The 15,740-nt window shown below is 47.4% G+C and overlaps 8 protein-coding genes across 8 annotated transcripts; 3 read left to right on the top strand and 5 right to left on the bottom strand.

The window, feature by feature from the left end:
- Positions 1–118: 118 nt before the first annotated feature.
- N7487_006860 (3-methyl-2-oxobutanoate hydroxymethyltransferase) lies at positions 119–1,241 on the top strand (the record flags this gene model as incomplete). Its single annotated transcript, XM_056874607.1, has 3 exons — positions 119–502; positions 615–1,055; positions 1,101–1,241. The coding sequence occupies 3 exons, from the start codon at positions 119–121 to the stop codon at positions 1,239–1,241; spliced, it is 966 nt and encodes a 321-aa protein (XP_056732327.1).
- Positions 1,242–1,557: 316 nt separating this feature from the next.
- Positions 1,558–2,149, bottom strand: N7487_006859 (EMC6 family protein; the record flags this gene model as incomplete). The annotated part of the gene is made up of 2 exons (XM_056874606.1): positions 1,558–1,944; positions 2,075–2,149. The coding sequence occupies 2 exons, from the start codon at positions 2,147–2,149 to the stop codon at positions 1,558–1,560; spliced, it is 462 nt and encodes a 153-aa protein (XP_056732326.1).
- Positions 2,150–2,249: 100 nt separating this feature from the next.
- Positions 2,250–2,557, bottom strand: N7487_006858 (uncharacterized protein; the record flags this gene model as incomplete). The annotated part of the gene is made up of 2 exons (XM_056874605.1): positions 2,250–2,407; positions 2,494–2,557. The coding sequence occupies 2 exons, from the start codon at positions 2,555–2,557 to the stop codon at positions 2,250–2,252; spliced, it is 222 nt and encodes a 73-aa protein (XP_056732325.1).
- Positions 2,558–2,720: 163 nt separating this feature from the next.
- Positions 2,721–3,566, bottom strand: N7487_006857 (RNA-binding protein VTS1; the record flags this gene model as incomplete). Its single annotated transcript, XM_056874604.1, has 2 exons — positions 2,721–2,777; positions 2,829–3,566. The coding sequence occupies 2 exons, from the start codon at positions 3,564–3,566 to the stop codon at positions 2,721–2,723; spliced, it is 795 nt and encodes a 264-aa protein (XP_056732324.1).
- Positions 3,567–3,577: 11 nt separating this feature from the next.
- N7487_006856 (uncharacterized protein) lies at positions 3,578–4,655 on the bottom strand (the record flags this gene model as incomplete). The annotated part of the gene is made up of 2 exons (XM_056874603.1): positions 3,578–4,098; positions 4,154–4,655. 2 exons carry the CDS (start codon positions 4,653–4,655, stop codon positions 3,578–3,580), a joined length of 1,023 nt encoding a protein of 340 aa, XP_056732323.1.
- A 779-nt stretch (positions 4,656–5,434) lies between these two features.
- Positions 5,435–8,975, top strand: N7487_006855 (tetratricopeptide repeat protein; the record flags this gene model as incomplete). The annotated part of the gene is made up of 5 exons (XM_056874602.1): positions 5,435–5,817; positions 5,868–6,888; positions 6,949–7,762; positions 7,816–8,031; positions 8,083–8,975. The coding sequence occupies 5 exons, from the start codon at positions 5,435–5,437 to the stop codon at positions 8,973–8,975; spliced, it is 3,327 nt and encodes a 1,108-aa protein (XP_056732322.1).
- A 1,394-nt stretch (positions 8,976–10,369) lies between these two features.
- Positions 10,370–11,515, bottom strand: N7487_006854 (5'-methylthioadenosine/S-adenosylhomocysteine nucleosidase family protein; the record flags this gene model as incomplete). Its single annotated transcript, XM_056874601.1, has 1 exon — positions 10,370–11,515. One exon carries the CDS (start codon positions 11,513–11,515, stop codon positions 10,370–10,372), a length of 1,146 nt encoding a protein of 381 aa, XP_056732321.1.
- Positions 11,516–12,611: 1,096 nt separating this feature from the next.
- N7487_006853 (MFS transporter) lies at positions 12,612–14,203 on the top strand (the record flags this gene model as incomplete). Its single annotated transcript, XM_056874600.1, has 3 exons — positions 12,612–12,920; positions 12,978–13,256; positions 13,322–14,203. 3 exons carry the CDS (start codon positions 12,612–12,614, stop codon positions 14,201–14,203), a joined length of 1,470 nt encoding a protein of 489 aa, XP_056732320.1.
- Between the last annotated feature and the right edge of the window lie 1,537 nt (positions 14,204–15,740).

The raw sequence follows: 15,740 nt of genomic DNA, 5'->3' as shown, positions 1-15,740 counted from the left end.
GTACTGCGAACTACGCCGCATCCGCCAGAACGTCAAGTCTTTTTCTTCAATTTATATTCACCTCTCATTTCCCTTTTGCAGATTCTACAGAGATATATTAAAATCTATTCAGCTCAAAATGACTTTAAAATCAGTCAATTGCTTGAGGCGTCCACTGCACTTCAGAAGCTTGGCCATTCCTCTACGTCAATCACCAATTAAATCATGCATCGCGCAATATAGCTCCCATTCACCAATGGGCTCAACAGCCGCCAGCACACGCAAAAAAGTAACAATCCAGACCATTCAAAACCTCTACAAAAAGAACGAACCCATCACAGTCCTCACAGCATCCGATTTCCCTAGCGGCCATGTCGCCGACACAGCCGGAATGGAGATCGTGCTCGTAGGCGACAGCCTCGCAATGGTCGCAATGGGCATGGAAGATACAAATGAAGTAACAATGGACGAGATGCTCCTCCATTGCCGGAGTGTAAACCGCGCCGTCAAGAGCGCCTTTACTGTGAGTACTGCGCACATGCATGCATACATGCATACCATACCCCATCCAAAATACATACTACATGCACCCCACCCCACCCCCAACAAAATGCATCATCTCACAATCCATATAGATCGCAGACCTACCAATGGGCTCGTACGAAACAACCCCAGAAAAAGCCCTAACCTCTGCAATCCGAATGGTAAAAGAAGGCGGAATGAAAGGCGTGAAACTCGAAGGCGGAGCAGAGATGGCATCAACAATCCGCAAGATCTCACAAGCTGGGATCCCCGTCATGGCGCACATCGGACTAACACCGCAGCGACAGCACTCTCTAGGCGGGTTCCGTGTGCAGGGCAAGTCAGCCGCGGGCGCAGTGAAACTGCTGCGGGATGCGTTGGCTGTGCAGAAGGCTGGTGCTTGTATGGTTCTTATTGAGGCTGTGCCGCCTGAGATTGCGGCGATTGTTACGCAGCGGCTAAGCGTCCCGACTATTGGGATTGGTTCTGGGAATGGGTGTTCGGGACAGGTGCTTGTGCAGGTTGATATGCTTGGGAATTTCCCGGAGGGGGAGGTTTTTGCCTAAGTTTGTTAAGACTTATGCGGATGTTTGGGGGAGGCTAGGAGGGGGATTGAGGCTTATAGGGAGGAGGTTAAGAGTAGGGCCTTTCCTTCGGTTGGGTATACTTATCCGGTTTCTAAGGAGGTTTTGGAGGAGTTCGAGAAGGTTGTTGATGATGTTGTGGGCGAGGAAGAATAAATCAGCAGCTGGAGTATTTTTGGATCTTTAGCTACTTTTCAAGACAATCTGTATATATGCTTGAGCCTTGAGCCATAGTCTTGACATCTACCATCTGTCCCGCAACGTAATATCTAAAGCGAGCTTCCAACCTGCAAACATGCTTTAAGATATACCAAAATATGAAAACCACCATCTCAGCCAAAAGTCCCTAAGTATCAATTAAAATGCAAATTCAATTCGTACAGAGCATATACAACCTCTAAACATCACCCAACAAATCCACCCAGCTTTTAAATAGAATCCAAGATCCCACCAGCCGATACTTCTTTTCATTTCACCTCAAAACACCGCCAACACCAGCCCACCCAAGAACAAACCCACTAAGCGCCTCACTCATAACACCACCACCAAACCAAACATCCCTCCAAGCACCCTTACGAAGAATCTTCCTGGGACCAGCCTTCCCACCAAGCTGCATGCGCACAGCCTTACTCTTCTCATCCATCTCAATAACACCCTCGATCTCGCCAGTGTTACTACCAGGGAAGAACGAGCCTGCGCCTGCGCCGCCGGAGCGGCGGATCAAAACTGCATGGAAGAGCCCTGATACTAGGATTGTGCCGAGGAAGTAGAAGGCGAAGCCGTAGCCGGATTGCAGGGCCAGGATTCCGGCGGATAGACCGAGGAGGAAGGATGTTAGGCTGTGGAGGGAGGAGAGGACCTGTGTTTTTTTGTATTAGTTTGTATGATATTAGAATAGAGGATTCGGATGCGGATCTGGTAATAGTGTAGGGAATATGGATGTGGGATAGGGGTGGTTGGATGGGATGTGGGATGTGGGAATGTCATACGCGGTTGTTGTGCTGGACGGCCTCTGGTACGAGAGGGGTGATTAGCAGGGAGAGTTCCTGCTTTGTGGGTGCCATTTTGGATGGCTTGGTGTCTCTTTATTCTCCGATTTGTTGTAGTTGATGTTTGGTTTGAGAGTTCGAGCTATGGCTCCGAGGTGTTCGTGGCGGGTACTGATCACGTCTTGAACGGAGGTTTGCTGGGTTTGACCAAGATCGCAGGGCTGTTGCTCTTCGATGACGACAAAATTGTTGCACCAAGAGATATTCTCGTAGAGGGGTGGACACAGCAACTTTCGGCTTGAACAGATGGAGGTCGGAGGTGGCAGCGAGTTTCTACAAGCGCACGGGCCACTTTCACCTGGTCCCCAAAATGATATTCCGATGCTTCAAAAGACTTAGTATACTACCCTACACTACACGATATTCAAGAGCGCAACACCATTTAGAAGAGTATTTAACGTAAATCAAATCAATCATGTTCATATCTACTATTAACCCGAATCCAATGTTCAATAATCCTGAGCCTTTCTCATGAATCTGTTCATATCACACCATCTGAAACATTTATCCTCGATTATGCTGCAAAACATAGCAGAAGGAAAATGCAAGTACCATGATGTCGCTGACTTTAAATTCAAATATCACATTAAACCAGATTTTCGAATTTACCATCAACCCGGGCCTCCTTGACCTGCTCAAAGACCTAATTGAAATGTTAGTGGATGATCAGAATCAAATATCAAGTAGTGCTTACCTTTAGCATTTTGTTGCGTGCACCCAAAGCGTTGACACCGCGATCTTCCAGTGCCTTGTCGTCCAGCTCGACCAGTTCCGTCCACTGGAGGTCCTTCAGGTTGTCGGTATACTTGTGCAGCCTGAGGGATCGCAGCCAGCTGGGGATATCCTTCAGAAGAGCCGGGTCTGTGGGGTCCTCGGGCGGCTTCGAGCTGCCACGGCGACCCCGTGGAGAGCGGCCTCGTGTAACCTCCGAGTGATCCGACAGGTAGCCTTCACTACCCAGACCAAACTGCCCAATGTTCAAAGAGCCCAATCCATTGCCCATAAGAGGGTTGGTGGGATCGTATGCCGCCAAGAACCCATTGTTCTGGGGTGAGGTGAAGCCCATGGGGGTCAAACCCCCACCGTGCATAGCAATACCGGGCGATGTTGGGCGAGACCGTCTACCGGCCATAGCCGCCTGTTGCTGAGCCTGCAGAGCTGCCAGCTGCTGAGAGTTGAGGAGCTGACCGGCGACCAAGTGCTGTCCACCCAGGCTTGGACTAGCCAAGCCCTGTGAGAGCATCTGGTTTCCATGCGAGTTCTTGCCCTGACCATCATTGGAGCGAGCACGGCGGTACTTGCGCGCATCGTCCAGAGCAATGCGGTTGTTCACCGTCGACAAAGCTGCCAGCTTCATTGCCGTGGCATTGGCCACCATATCCGCGTGGGTGTTGGGGTTCTGGTGCGATTGCTGACCGAAAGTTGCAGTCATCGGAGTGTTGGTCATTGACGCCCAGCTGTGGTTGCCGACGTTGTATGGCGAAAGCAGGGGGGGGGCTCGATATCGGCAGCGGGGATATTGACGGTCTGGGGGAGAGGCGAGCGCATGCCAGAGGGTTGGCTGAACTGGCCCATAGGCTGGTGTCCAGAGGATGACTTGGGCCGAGCGATCGGAGGCTGAGTGTCTGAAACACCACGCTGAGTCCACGGAGAGCCAGGCTGTTGGCCCAGACCGTCCTGATTGTTGTCAGGCGCCGAGATAGTGGGCGCCACAAATGAGGCACGGTCGAAGACTGCGCTATTGCGGTTGGACGGGGGTGCGTTGCCAGTTTGCTGGGTAAATTCGGCCTTCTTCTTCGCAATAGCGGCGGCAGCGTCCGGGAACATCGCATTGATGGTGGAAGGGTCAAGGACAGAGTTGCGCTTCGCGCCAGGGGATGGCGGGGGTCGACCGAGGGAGTTCCGGGAAGAGGTGTCCATATTAAGCTTCGACATAGCATCGCTCAGTCGGCTGGACATGGCATCTAGATGAAGGATGGGTTAGTTACATCCAAAATACGAATGGACAATCTGTCATACCCTTTTCGCCAAAATTGGCAGGGGACAGCAGCCCGGACATCGGGTGACCCTGAGACATTTGCTGCAGGACTTGGATGAAAAACCGGATCTGCACCTGAGTGGTCTGCTGCAGCAAGGCATATAGAGCCGCAGTTCTCTCGGCTTCACTCAGAACACGGAACCATTGCTCGATAGCACTGAGTTCATCCTTAAAATCCTGATCAAGCGTGGCAGCTGCCATTTCTTCCAATGTAGTTTCGTACTGATCAATGTCCGCAAGCCATTGTTGAGCGGCACGGTCCAAAGCATCTTCCGTCGTGTTCTGACCTTGGGTTTGTTGGTTGAAAAAGACCTCCGATGATGGACGGATGCTTCGGGCGGACAGCGGCGAAGGAAACCCGGACATGTCTGCCGACGCCCGCAGCTGGTGCGATCCGAGGTTTCGCGATGAGGATGGAGGACGGAGAGTCGAATTTGATGCTTCAGGAGTGCTGTTGCGATTGCCAATGATATGACTGGCCATGGTTTTTAAGGCGACGTGTTGTGAGGACTAGTAAATACAGTGGGGGAAATGATTACTGCAAAACACCTGCAGGACCTGCTGAGTTTGCGTAACAAATAAAATCAAAAAAAAAAAAATCCTTGAACCAGGATCCAGGCTAAGATCCTAAAGTATCAGATGACGCTGAAAAGATCCAGATCTCTCCGTTCGATGGCACAGACCAGTCCAGTGGGCTGCACCTCGGAAATTTGAGATCGAAAAATTAAGGCCTGGAACGAAAGGAAATTGAGACTTGAAGCAATAGTGTGTCAAACACAGTCAAGCCACCGAGTCCCAAAGAAGGAGGGAAAGGAAAGGAAAAGGGGGGGAGAGAAGAGGTTAGGTGGAGAGAGAGAGAGAGAGAGGAAGAGGAAGAGGAGGAAGTCGGGGATTGAAGTTTGGTGAAGAGGCTTTTCTGTTTCAGGCAGATCACGGGTTCACCGAGAACCTCGTCAACATTCTTTCTTGACTTCTCCATATCTCTGCTTTTAAAGTCAAAGGACATTTTCTATTTTATTTTCTTTCTTGGCAATTCTCCTCTTGGTCAAATCTGAATATTTTCTTCAGCCCTGGTGGAGACAGATACTATGAGCATCTGCCAAGCCTAGACCTGAACCCGTTCCTAAATCCAGTGCACTTCAACTATACTGGATTGATAATGAACTTCACTTGGTGATCCACATTTCTGATGATTACCTTAAGCTGAACCTTCTATCAGCAGTGGGAAACACTCTCTATTGAACATTGAATCGTCAGTGGCCATGAGTTCCCAGCAGTACCCGGACGGCATTCCTCTGGATGAGGAAATGCAGGAGGGAGAGTCGGTATATCCGGATATCGATGAAACAGTTCACTATCCATGGCAAAATGAGCAATCTTTTGACATCGGGGATATGCTTGCCTCCGTGATTGATCCGCGTTTGTTTGGGGACCAAACCCCACAAACTCAACCCCAAAGCATCAATCAATATCCTCAAGACCCCAACGAAGGCCAAGGCGAAGTCGAAGAAGAGCAGGAAGCTGATGACTTCTACCTAAATGAATACGATAGTCAGGGGTATCCCCCAGTATCGTATCCTCCCGTGCCTGACGATGGAGCCATGTCGGACGAGGACTTTGCCTTATCCGAAGACGAAAGCGAGAGGTACGTATCCTAAGACATCGCATCTCCAGCTTTATTTAACACAATTGCAGTGAGTCTGATGAAGACGAACCCGCGGAGGATGATGATGATGATGATTCAGGCGCCAGCAGGCGCCGCCGTCGTGGAGGTGGACGCTTTTCCGGAAGATATGGCGCTCGCGGCGGAAAGGGCATCAGAAGAGGACCACGCAAACCACTGGAGCCCAGTCCGGAATTCAAACATCTTCATTCAGGGGCTACCTCTGCCTTCATTGATGGAGACTACGAACGGGCCATTGAGCTGGTGATGCAGGCGATTCAGATTAACCCCGAGATGTTCGCTGCTCATTCTTTGCTCTCAGAAATTTTTCTCGCACAAGGAGAAAACGATAAAGCCCTGGCAGCTCTATTCAACGGAGCTCATACAAGGCCGAAAGATCCAGGTGTCTGGGTCAAAGTTGCTCGGCTCATCTTGGATCGTGCTGGAGAAGATCGGCAGTCCGCATTGCATGATGTTGCTTATTGTTACAGCCGTATCCTTGAGGTCAACCCCGGCAACACCAACATTCGGTTCCAGAGAGCAGCTATCTATCGTGAGCTAGGTCACAATGGGCGAGCTGCAACTGAGTATGAGAGACTACTCAAGGACTGCCCACACAGTGCCAGAGCACTGCGCCATCTTGCAGAGACATACATTGACCTCAATGACGTACAAAAAGCAGCAGATTATTATGCGGACAGCATTGACCACTACCTATCCCTCGACCCTGCGGACTCCGAATTCACTTGGTCGGATCTCAATATCTACGTTGAACTTTTTGGCTATCTCAAACAACCCGAAGAAGGACTCATCTCTTTAAAAATACTTGCACGTTGGCTTCTAGGTCGCGGAGAAGACTCAGTGTGGGACGGCCACGAAGATGACGACAGAGAATGGGACGCTGATGATTCGCCTCGACGCATCAAAACCGATGGTTTTATGCCTGGTCAGTGGCCTCGAGAGTCATATGGGCTTGGTCTTCCGCTGGAGCTTCGTATAAAAATGGGTGTTTTTCGCCTCAAAATGGGTGACAAGCACCAGGGCGAGGCATTGGTGAGTTAGATGCTGGATAATGATAATGATCGAATAACAATACTAACAAAATACAACTAGCATCACTTTGAATGGCTTAACCCAGAAGATGATTCGGAAGGTGCCCGGATTTTCGACTATGGTGATCTTTTCAGAGAAGTGGCAGATGCTTTAAAACAAGTCGGTCTCTTCGAAGAAGCACTCCGATACTATACGCCCATCCAGCAGACTGCTGAACATGCCGATATCAGCTTTTTCATGGCCATGGCTGATTGCTGTATGCAGCTGGGCAAGATGGAAGATGCTGAAAGCTGTTATCTACTCGTCGCTGAACACGATGCTAGTCATATGGAGTCGCGAGTACTACTCGCTAAGCTCTATGAGAGCCTCGGGATGAGCGAACAGGCTATGAAGTATGTCGGCGAGGCAGTTCTGATTGGCCGGCAGGAAACTCGCAGCCGGGGGAGAAGAAAGGACACTAGACTCGAACAGCTTGCCATAGAGTTCAAGATGGCTGGATCAGAACCCCTCCGGTCAATCGCACCCAAACCAACACAGACAGCAACACTGATGAACGCAGCTCCTTCAGCCCCTAGCAAAGGACGGGCGCAACCTGGCGAAGGTACTAGGACTGATGATATTCAATTCTTGTATGCGAAGTTATTGGAGTTGAGTCCACAAGTCAAAGATGGCGTCCCTGTAGCCATTGAAGACTGGCTGGACATTGCCGATGCTCTATTGCGAGATTTCCGGAACAATCGGGCGTTCTATCCGATGGATCGAAGTATTGCCTTTAGGGGATATTCGACTGGTACAAAATCCAAGAACCAGACTAAAAACGGCAAAATGATGGATGAAATGCAGCAAATGGCGGGCCGTCTTCAAGAAACCTTGGGTATGTCATCCTGCTCAGTTCATCCATATACACCATACTAATGTTACATTTAGGAGATGTCTCAGAGGAACCCTTGCAAGGCGTCATTCCTACTGACTACCATGGAATACCATTCGATGAATGGCTTGACATATTCCTGCAATACGCTCTACTTGTAGCAGAACAAGGTGAGACAGAGGAGGCTTATGAGGTCCTTGATTCTGCGGCGATTGCAAGTATCTGGTTACACTCTAAGCCCAAGTCGCGATTGATCCATGTTTGCTGGTTCAGTGAGTTCGTCCAATTCACTTACAAGTAATTATCTACTAACACCTTTATAGCATGCGCTCTCCGCGCACGAGATGAAGAGACACTGGCCAATGAAGCCCGCTGGTTCATCAAAGAATACCAGTTTGTCACCGACACTTACCGACTGTTCTCCATGCTGGGCCACCTATGTGGCGACCCTCACCGATCCCTTTTCCATTCCTCCGGAAACATGAAATTCATGCTTCGCCAAGTCAAAGCGATAGACTTCACGATGCCACAAGATACCCCTCGACCCATTCGGCATTCTGTCTGGAAAGAGCGCGCCACTCTATCCACACGGGATGAAGCCGGTGAGCCCATTACTGCGAAATCGTTAGACATTGCTCTTCTTGTGCTCTATGGCCACATGCTGTACTCCGGAAACAGTTTCTACCCCGCGCTGAACTATTTCTTCCGAGCATACGCTCTAGACGACCAAAACCCAGCCGTTCTCCTCTCCATCGCCCTCTCATTTATCCACCACTCTCTCAAACGACAATCCGAGAATCGTCACTACCTCATTATGCAAGGACTGTCCTTTATGCATGAATACCGACTAGTCCGGGAGAAGCCGGGAACTCTTCTACCCGAAAAACAGGAGATGGAATTCAATTTCGCTCGTGTCTGGCACTCGCTTGGTCTGGCTCATCTTGCCATCGATGGGTATGACCGGGTGTTGAAACTCGGCGAGCAGATTCAAGAAGAAGCCAAGCAAAACTCTCTTCAAAAACCGACATCTACAACAGATGGTACTGGTGTGGTTTCGGGTGATGATGGCAAAGCCCAGAAGACTTCATCGCCCACTAGCCAGTCTTACGTTGAGGATTTCTCCCGCGAGGCCGCTTATGCGCTGCAGTGTATCCACGTTCTCAGCGGCAATGCAGAGACGGCGAAGGCTGTTACAGAAAAATGGCTTGTCATCTGATATCAGACCATGCTTCTACCTGCTTTTCTGACTGTTACAAACAGCTGATCTTCGTTTTTAATGTGTATCATATGAATAAGAACTTCAAAATCAATACTATCAACTTAATTTCAAGCCGTTGTATTCAAATCAGCTTTGAATGAATACATACATGTGGAAGAAGCCACGGGTTCTCAAAAGCGCCTTCATATACACCTAAAAGACACCTAAAATAGACATGACGAGGTCGTTTATGCGATCGCCTATTCTTGTACATTGTAAAGTGAGAGTGGATAACTAAATTTCAATGTCAGTCAATAAGAGAGTTATGTTTTGCTGGCACACATCTCAAAGCTAGTTCTAATTTGCTTGAAACAGGCTGTCGAAGCTCCAGAGCATTGTTCTATTTTAGCAGGTATCTTATCCCTCACTCGTTCATTTCGTTTTTTCTAGTCAGGAGTGATTCAAGGGAATCCCTGGACATAGTGTTTCATATGCAGAAAAGATGTGAAAGTAAGAGGGATATTGGAGCAAAAATTAAAGTGGGAGTAGAGGCAAGTTTTATGGATCGTGAAAAGCCCAAACGTGGGAGGTATCGAGGTATTGAACACCAAATCCAGAGCATTCCTGACATAAAAAAAACTCACAACATGCTTCACAGTGGTAGTAGGAGCTACGGGACATAATATAGCGAGTGCACACATTGCATAATATGGTAGTTTGTTCGGATGAAACTGTAGAGGTCCCAAGACTGAGGTCACTCTCACTGATTCGAACCCTACTTTTTGAGCCCATTGCTGCACAAGGTTGTTGATTTCAACACACCCGGACTTTCACACCCACCCCGAGGCCAGGCCAGATTCTGATCTAATCCATCCTCAGCGTGGTTCTCAATGTTTGTCAATGTAAGTAACAGTTTAACCTCCTCGGTATGGCCGTTCCGTACTACGACGCAAAGAGGAGTTGTTCCATGGCGGTCAATCACCAACTACATGGTCAGTCTTGTGACAAGGTCGTTGATACCTTGCTCGTGTTACCGATTGAAATTGCAATATATATAAGCCATTCCAACGGCGGGGTCGACAAAGCTTCGGCAAAGGTCGTCAACAACCATTGCGTTCATGATTGTTTTACCTACTCCGGAAATACCTGAGCGAAATAATGTCTGCTTAGAAGTATTCCACCAATTTTTGTAAAAACCTTACTTGTAAGAATCACTGGAAAGTTCCTGGTTGTTGCATTTTCAAAAATTGTTTCTGCTTGTGGCCGTAATTGGTTGGTGAAAGCCAGTTCAGAAATTGCAGATCTTCTTTTCTTTCAAATTTGGAGCATATTTTTTGTACTTGAGCTTCTGTTCTGCTAGTATTACGGTTGACTAACATCCTTATCAGAATATGTATATTATATTCAAATTCTTAAACCGAACCTTGGCTTAGGATATCTGCTGACGAACGCCTGCTGGCGATGGGAATTGGCTGCACATACTCCAGAAGGGCCTTCGCACATGCCGCAGCTACAGCTGCAGCGTATGGCTGCCATTCGTCGTCCTTCCTCTTATCAGCATAATTACAAATCCCCCGTATGACAATGCAGGGGAAATCATTCATCAACCCTGCTGCCTCCATTTCAACACACAAGACCTTTCCGCCGAGGTTCTTATCGATACTGTCACGAAGTTTGGCATCTTTAATGACTTGGCTGCCGGAGGCTATCAGACCGCAATGCACGTCAGGGGCTCCCTGTTGCTTTAGGGCCCAATTTAACCGGACCAGCTCGCCACCACGGTCGGCGGGTGCTAAGGTTTGCCATCCCAAGAGATAGCCCAGAAGCGTCAGTATCATATCCCATATGGCAGAAAAGATGGATCGTGACATATACACTTCGTCCTGATCACCAGGTAGCTCTGAAGAAGGCGGTTCGCTGTACTCGGGCACTAGGTCTGGCCATCTTTTGCCCATCTCTTCTAGATATTGGGGTAGAAGACTATTTCCCTTGAGCCTGTTCCTGGCTCTCAATTTGCTCATAGCTGTCAGAAGTATGCTTGGGGGTCTGTTCAAAGCACCGGTACGCCTGAATTTCCTGCTATCTTCTGCCTTGCCAAAATCCCATTGAACCACTCCTGGATACTCGTCCCCAGGGCTGCTGATCACGACATCTCCGAGTTTGACTTTAGAAGGGATGCCACCACCAATGCCTACCATCAGGCCGATCTTGATCGATGGAAAGGTGCGCGCCATCTGGGTCGCGCAAGTGGCCGCTGCGGTACTACCCGTTCTTCCTGCTGGTAGACAGGCTATGACGATGTTGTGCTCCCCGATAGACCCAAGTGTGTACGTATTCGGATCATCAGGCGGCATAGGTAGATCGGGATGCTCCTGGTCTAACATAGCAGTCGCAGCAGTCTGCTCTTCAAACAATGCACAAATCCATCCGACAGTGTAGTCATCGCGTGTCAGCTTTGTCAAGTCACACTGGTTCTCTGATTCATTGCTAATCCCACGAGATATGGCAATCACAGACAATTGTTTATGGTCTTCGGGCCTTTCAGATATCTCGACCATTCTGCTACCGTGCTGCGCGGTGCAGATAGCAAGATAAACGGTGGTGTACCGAGGAAAATTGATGAAGGATGAGAATTAAGGACTCGAAGAATTTCTCGTAAGGTTTTTGTCGGAGTGAATAATTTGAAGAAAGTAGCACAAGTATCTGATGGTTCACACTTAGGAAAGTCAATGGCGAAATCTCCTTATTAAGTACCTGATCACTTGGAATAGCTCGGGCATCAGTGAATGATCGCTACCCAATCGGGAAATACAGCGCTAACTATTCATAGGGCCATGCTCGGATCACAGCCGATGCTTTAGCGCCAGCACCAATGTTCTAGGGCTTTGGCCCCTAGGTTATGCGCCCCTAATTATAAAACTGCATTCAATTGTATGCATGCTCTATCTACCCTAACCGCTGGCCCCCGGAAATTCGATTGGTTTGAAACGTGCAAGCAGCCCTTGGAAGGATTCCTCCTTGTCTATTCTATTTACTGTGGTTATCGCACTTGCGTAATTAATGCCCGAAGTCTTATGGACTGCTACAATAATTCTAGTCATCAGGCAGGCAATCCTCATTTCATTTCCAAAGACTTTTTATATGCTGAATTACTTTATACTAAGTTAAGCAAGTATCAGACCCTGAAGATTTTCAAATAAGAATGTAGTACCATAGAGTGGTGATCCGAAATAGTGATCAAGGTAAAAGGCCTTATTGGTTCTAGGGCTCTGGTAAAGATCTAAGGTTGTAGTTAATAATAGAGGAATAGCGGGGTAAACATTTATATATACAACTTAGTGAGGGTAGGTATTAATAGCGGATCTGCCCGCAAGAATGTGGGGGAGTGCGGAAATGCATGCGGAAATAGGTGAAATTGAGATTCTTGCTAATCAATATCTCACGCAATATATAAGCCTTACGACCATAGATTATTACTGGCTCGGATATTCCTAGTCTGCAGGTCGACGTGATAATTTTCCTCAAGCTGTTCCGGCCCTATTTCGCATAAATCCCCTAGCCCTAATGCCCATGTCTTTCGGCCTTCGTTGATGTCATTGAGTCATTGGGATAAAAGGGGAGCATACGCCCACCTAAGATCTCAAGCCCTATCAAATGACTATAGAGGACACCCAAAGAGTGGAAAACCATTCCAGCTCTCAAGTTGAAAGTCCTGCAGAACTATTGCCGATCACCTCGGCACACTCCAATTCCCCCACGGTCCAGGGATTTGGTGAAGACGAAAAAGGTCATGATGTCAATGTTGAAAGCTCAACAGAAGATTCAATAGGGAAACGGAAGTATTGGAGACGCTTTATCGATGTCGTTTCATGGACACCGCCGCGATGTCGATGGAATACAGAGAAGCCAGCTAAATTCGGTTTGCCTTTGAATATCCTGTTCGCATTCTCGGGAACTTTCACGGTATGGTATAGAAAATTATCAAGATATGCCATAGTCACTGCTAATTCAGTCGTACAGGTTGCCAATCTATACTATTCACATCCCATTCTTGATGTTCTTGCCCAATTCTTCGACGTCTCGCATGAGCGAGCGTCATTGATCCCGACCTGCAGCCAGGCTGGATATGCGACGGGATTAATCCTGCTTTGTCCTCTTGGGGACTTAGTTCGAAGAAGGCACTTTGTCTTGCTGTTAACGCTTGTTACTGCGACATTGTGGATTGGTGTCTGTATCACCAAGTCATTCGAAGTATTCCTTGTTCTAAGTTATCTATCTTCGGTCACGACTGTTACTCCAGTAAGTGATCCCAAGCAATCATATCCAATGCTCTGGTCGGAACATGAATCTTACTGTCTATACAGCAAGTCATGCTCCCTCTCGTCGGAGATCTCGTCCCCCCAGCTCGTCGCGCAACAGCCCTATCAATCGTGTCTTCGGGGCTCGTCCTAGGCCTACTCTTCGCCCGCCTTCTCTCTGGTATAGTTGCCGAATACTCACACTGGCGAAATATCTATTGGCTATCACTAGCCCTCCAATTCCTCATTTTCGCCCTTCTCTGGCTATTCATGCCGGACTACCCATCGACGAACACCAACATCTCCTACTTCAAGATCCTATATTCCATCATCGGATACTACTGGAAATCCCCAGTGCTTGTTCAGGCAACTCTCATGGGATTCTTCCTTTCAGCCACATTCACCAGTTTCTGGACAACACTCACATTCCTCCTATCCGGCGATCCCTACAACTACCCAACCCTAACAATCGGACTATTCTCTCTGGCAGGTCTTACGCCTATGTTCCTAGGCCCAATTTTCTCACGCTACATGATCGACAAATTCGTACCACAGTTCTCTATCCTCATTAATTTTGGCATCTTGATCACAGGTATCAGCATCGGTACCTATACGGGCACTTTTACTGTCGCGGGTCCAATTCTCCAGGCTGCGCTGCAGGATTTCGGTCTGCAGATGAGTCAAATTGCCAATCGCGTTTCAATATACAGTGTTGCGCCCAAGGCACGGAATCGGATTAACACCGGATACATGATCGGTGTGTTCTGTGGTCAGCTTATGGGTACCTCTGTTGGAAATCGTCTGTACAGTCAAGGGGGCTGGATTCTGTCGGGCAGTGTCAATTTGGCGTTTATTGGGGCGGCGCTAATCATTTGTCTTCTTCGTGGGCCAGCTGAGAAGGGGTGGGTTGGATGGCATGGTGGCATCCACATCCGACGAACGGAGTGATTTTCTGCTGTGCTTGGATTTTTATTTTATTCCATGGAATTTCCGTTCCTGTTAATATGCTTTGCACTATAGATTACATATATAGAACCTTGAAAAGTATCAATCCTCTTCTACGGCAGATTATACCAACTTCATTTGAGATTTAGTGAACACCAGCGCACATTAACAGCAAAGTTACACAGGAGAATAATGGTACTTATGCAATTAGATACCTAGATGCGGCCTTCGCGTTTATAGAACCTAACTCTGTATTGCTTCGAACCAAACTACCGCCAGCCTAGAACTCTCGTACGATTAATATATCCGAAACAAATTTCACAAGTGCTTATCTATTTCCATGTATGATGACGTTAACCAGCCCAATTCTCAATTCGGGGCGTGCAGACTAATTTAACAATGTTACATTGGACGAACGCCTATCTGTTACTCCGTACATATCGATTACAGCTCGATATCCACCTATCTCTCTCTATATAAGTTGTAATTGTACGTAACTAACTATAGCTCCACGTACTCTGTATGTACAAAGCTATTAACCTGTTCCTACTGTCTAGGCCCTTTTATATTACAGAAAATAAATTAATTAAATAAAGAAGAAGCAAAAAGAGAAGGGTAGATAGATCGAGAGAGATCCGCCCCTTGTAAATTTGTTATCGGGAGAAAAAAGAATGCATCAGGAGGGAATCGAACCCCCCTCGCCAGTTAACTTGAAGAGGACGAATCCTGATCATGGAAGACTAGCATCATAACCACTAGACCACTGATGCAGTGGATGTGTTGGTTTATCAACCGTCAAGGTACATCAATAGTGAAAATGTAGATCATTGCATCGGGGGTGCATTGCATGCATTACCCCCGGGCGATTGATGAACAATTTAATTCCCAAAATTATTATATTCGATTATACTTGTTCTAAATTGAAGGCTATCTAAACGAGCTTATGAAAATATCAAAATACACATATTTACATATTTGCGTATATCTTCGGTGCTGTGTGTGATACTATAATATATATTTCAAAGCAAGACTGTGAGCTCAACCTGACTAGGTAGTTCATTGCCTCATTTGTAATTCCGTCCGCATTCATCTTACAGGTGGTTTAGGTTGTATATATATAACCGTGCAGGAGTGTTCGGTGTATTGTCCTGATACAGGGATGGGAGGGTATATGTAGGTTTAATATATATAAATGATCTACTTCAAATGACGAGAACTAGAAAAAGAAAACGGTCATTGCGAATTACTAGCGCGGGGCTACTCATTATTTGTTTATAAATACATTAACAGCTTTGTTTAATTTTAAAAAACCAATTTCCTAAATATCTAGTGCTGAAAACCTTGGAAGCCATTTGAAGCTACCTACATTGGGGCTGATGTCAGTTTTGATACTCCCCCGCTCGGCCAAGCCGAATTGTAGCAGATGATGGTCTTTGATAATTTATTAATTTGCCAAATTTACCCTGAGGCAGTTGATTAGAATGTGTCATCCCAACCTTAGTATTCGTACAGGTGAAGCTGTCTATGTACACGCATAGCT

Source organism: Penicillium crustosum (genome assembly GCF_028827405.1).
Source record: "Penicillium crustosum strain IBT 35664 chromosome Unknown utg000002l_segment0_segment0, whole genome shotgun sequence".
In the NCBI taxonomy this organism is placed as follows: Eukaryota; Fungi; Ascomycota; class Eurotiomycetes; order Eurotiales; family Aspergillaceae; genus Penicillium; species Penicillium crustosum.
This window is presented reverse-complemented; position numbering and strand designations above follow the sequence as displayed.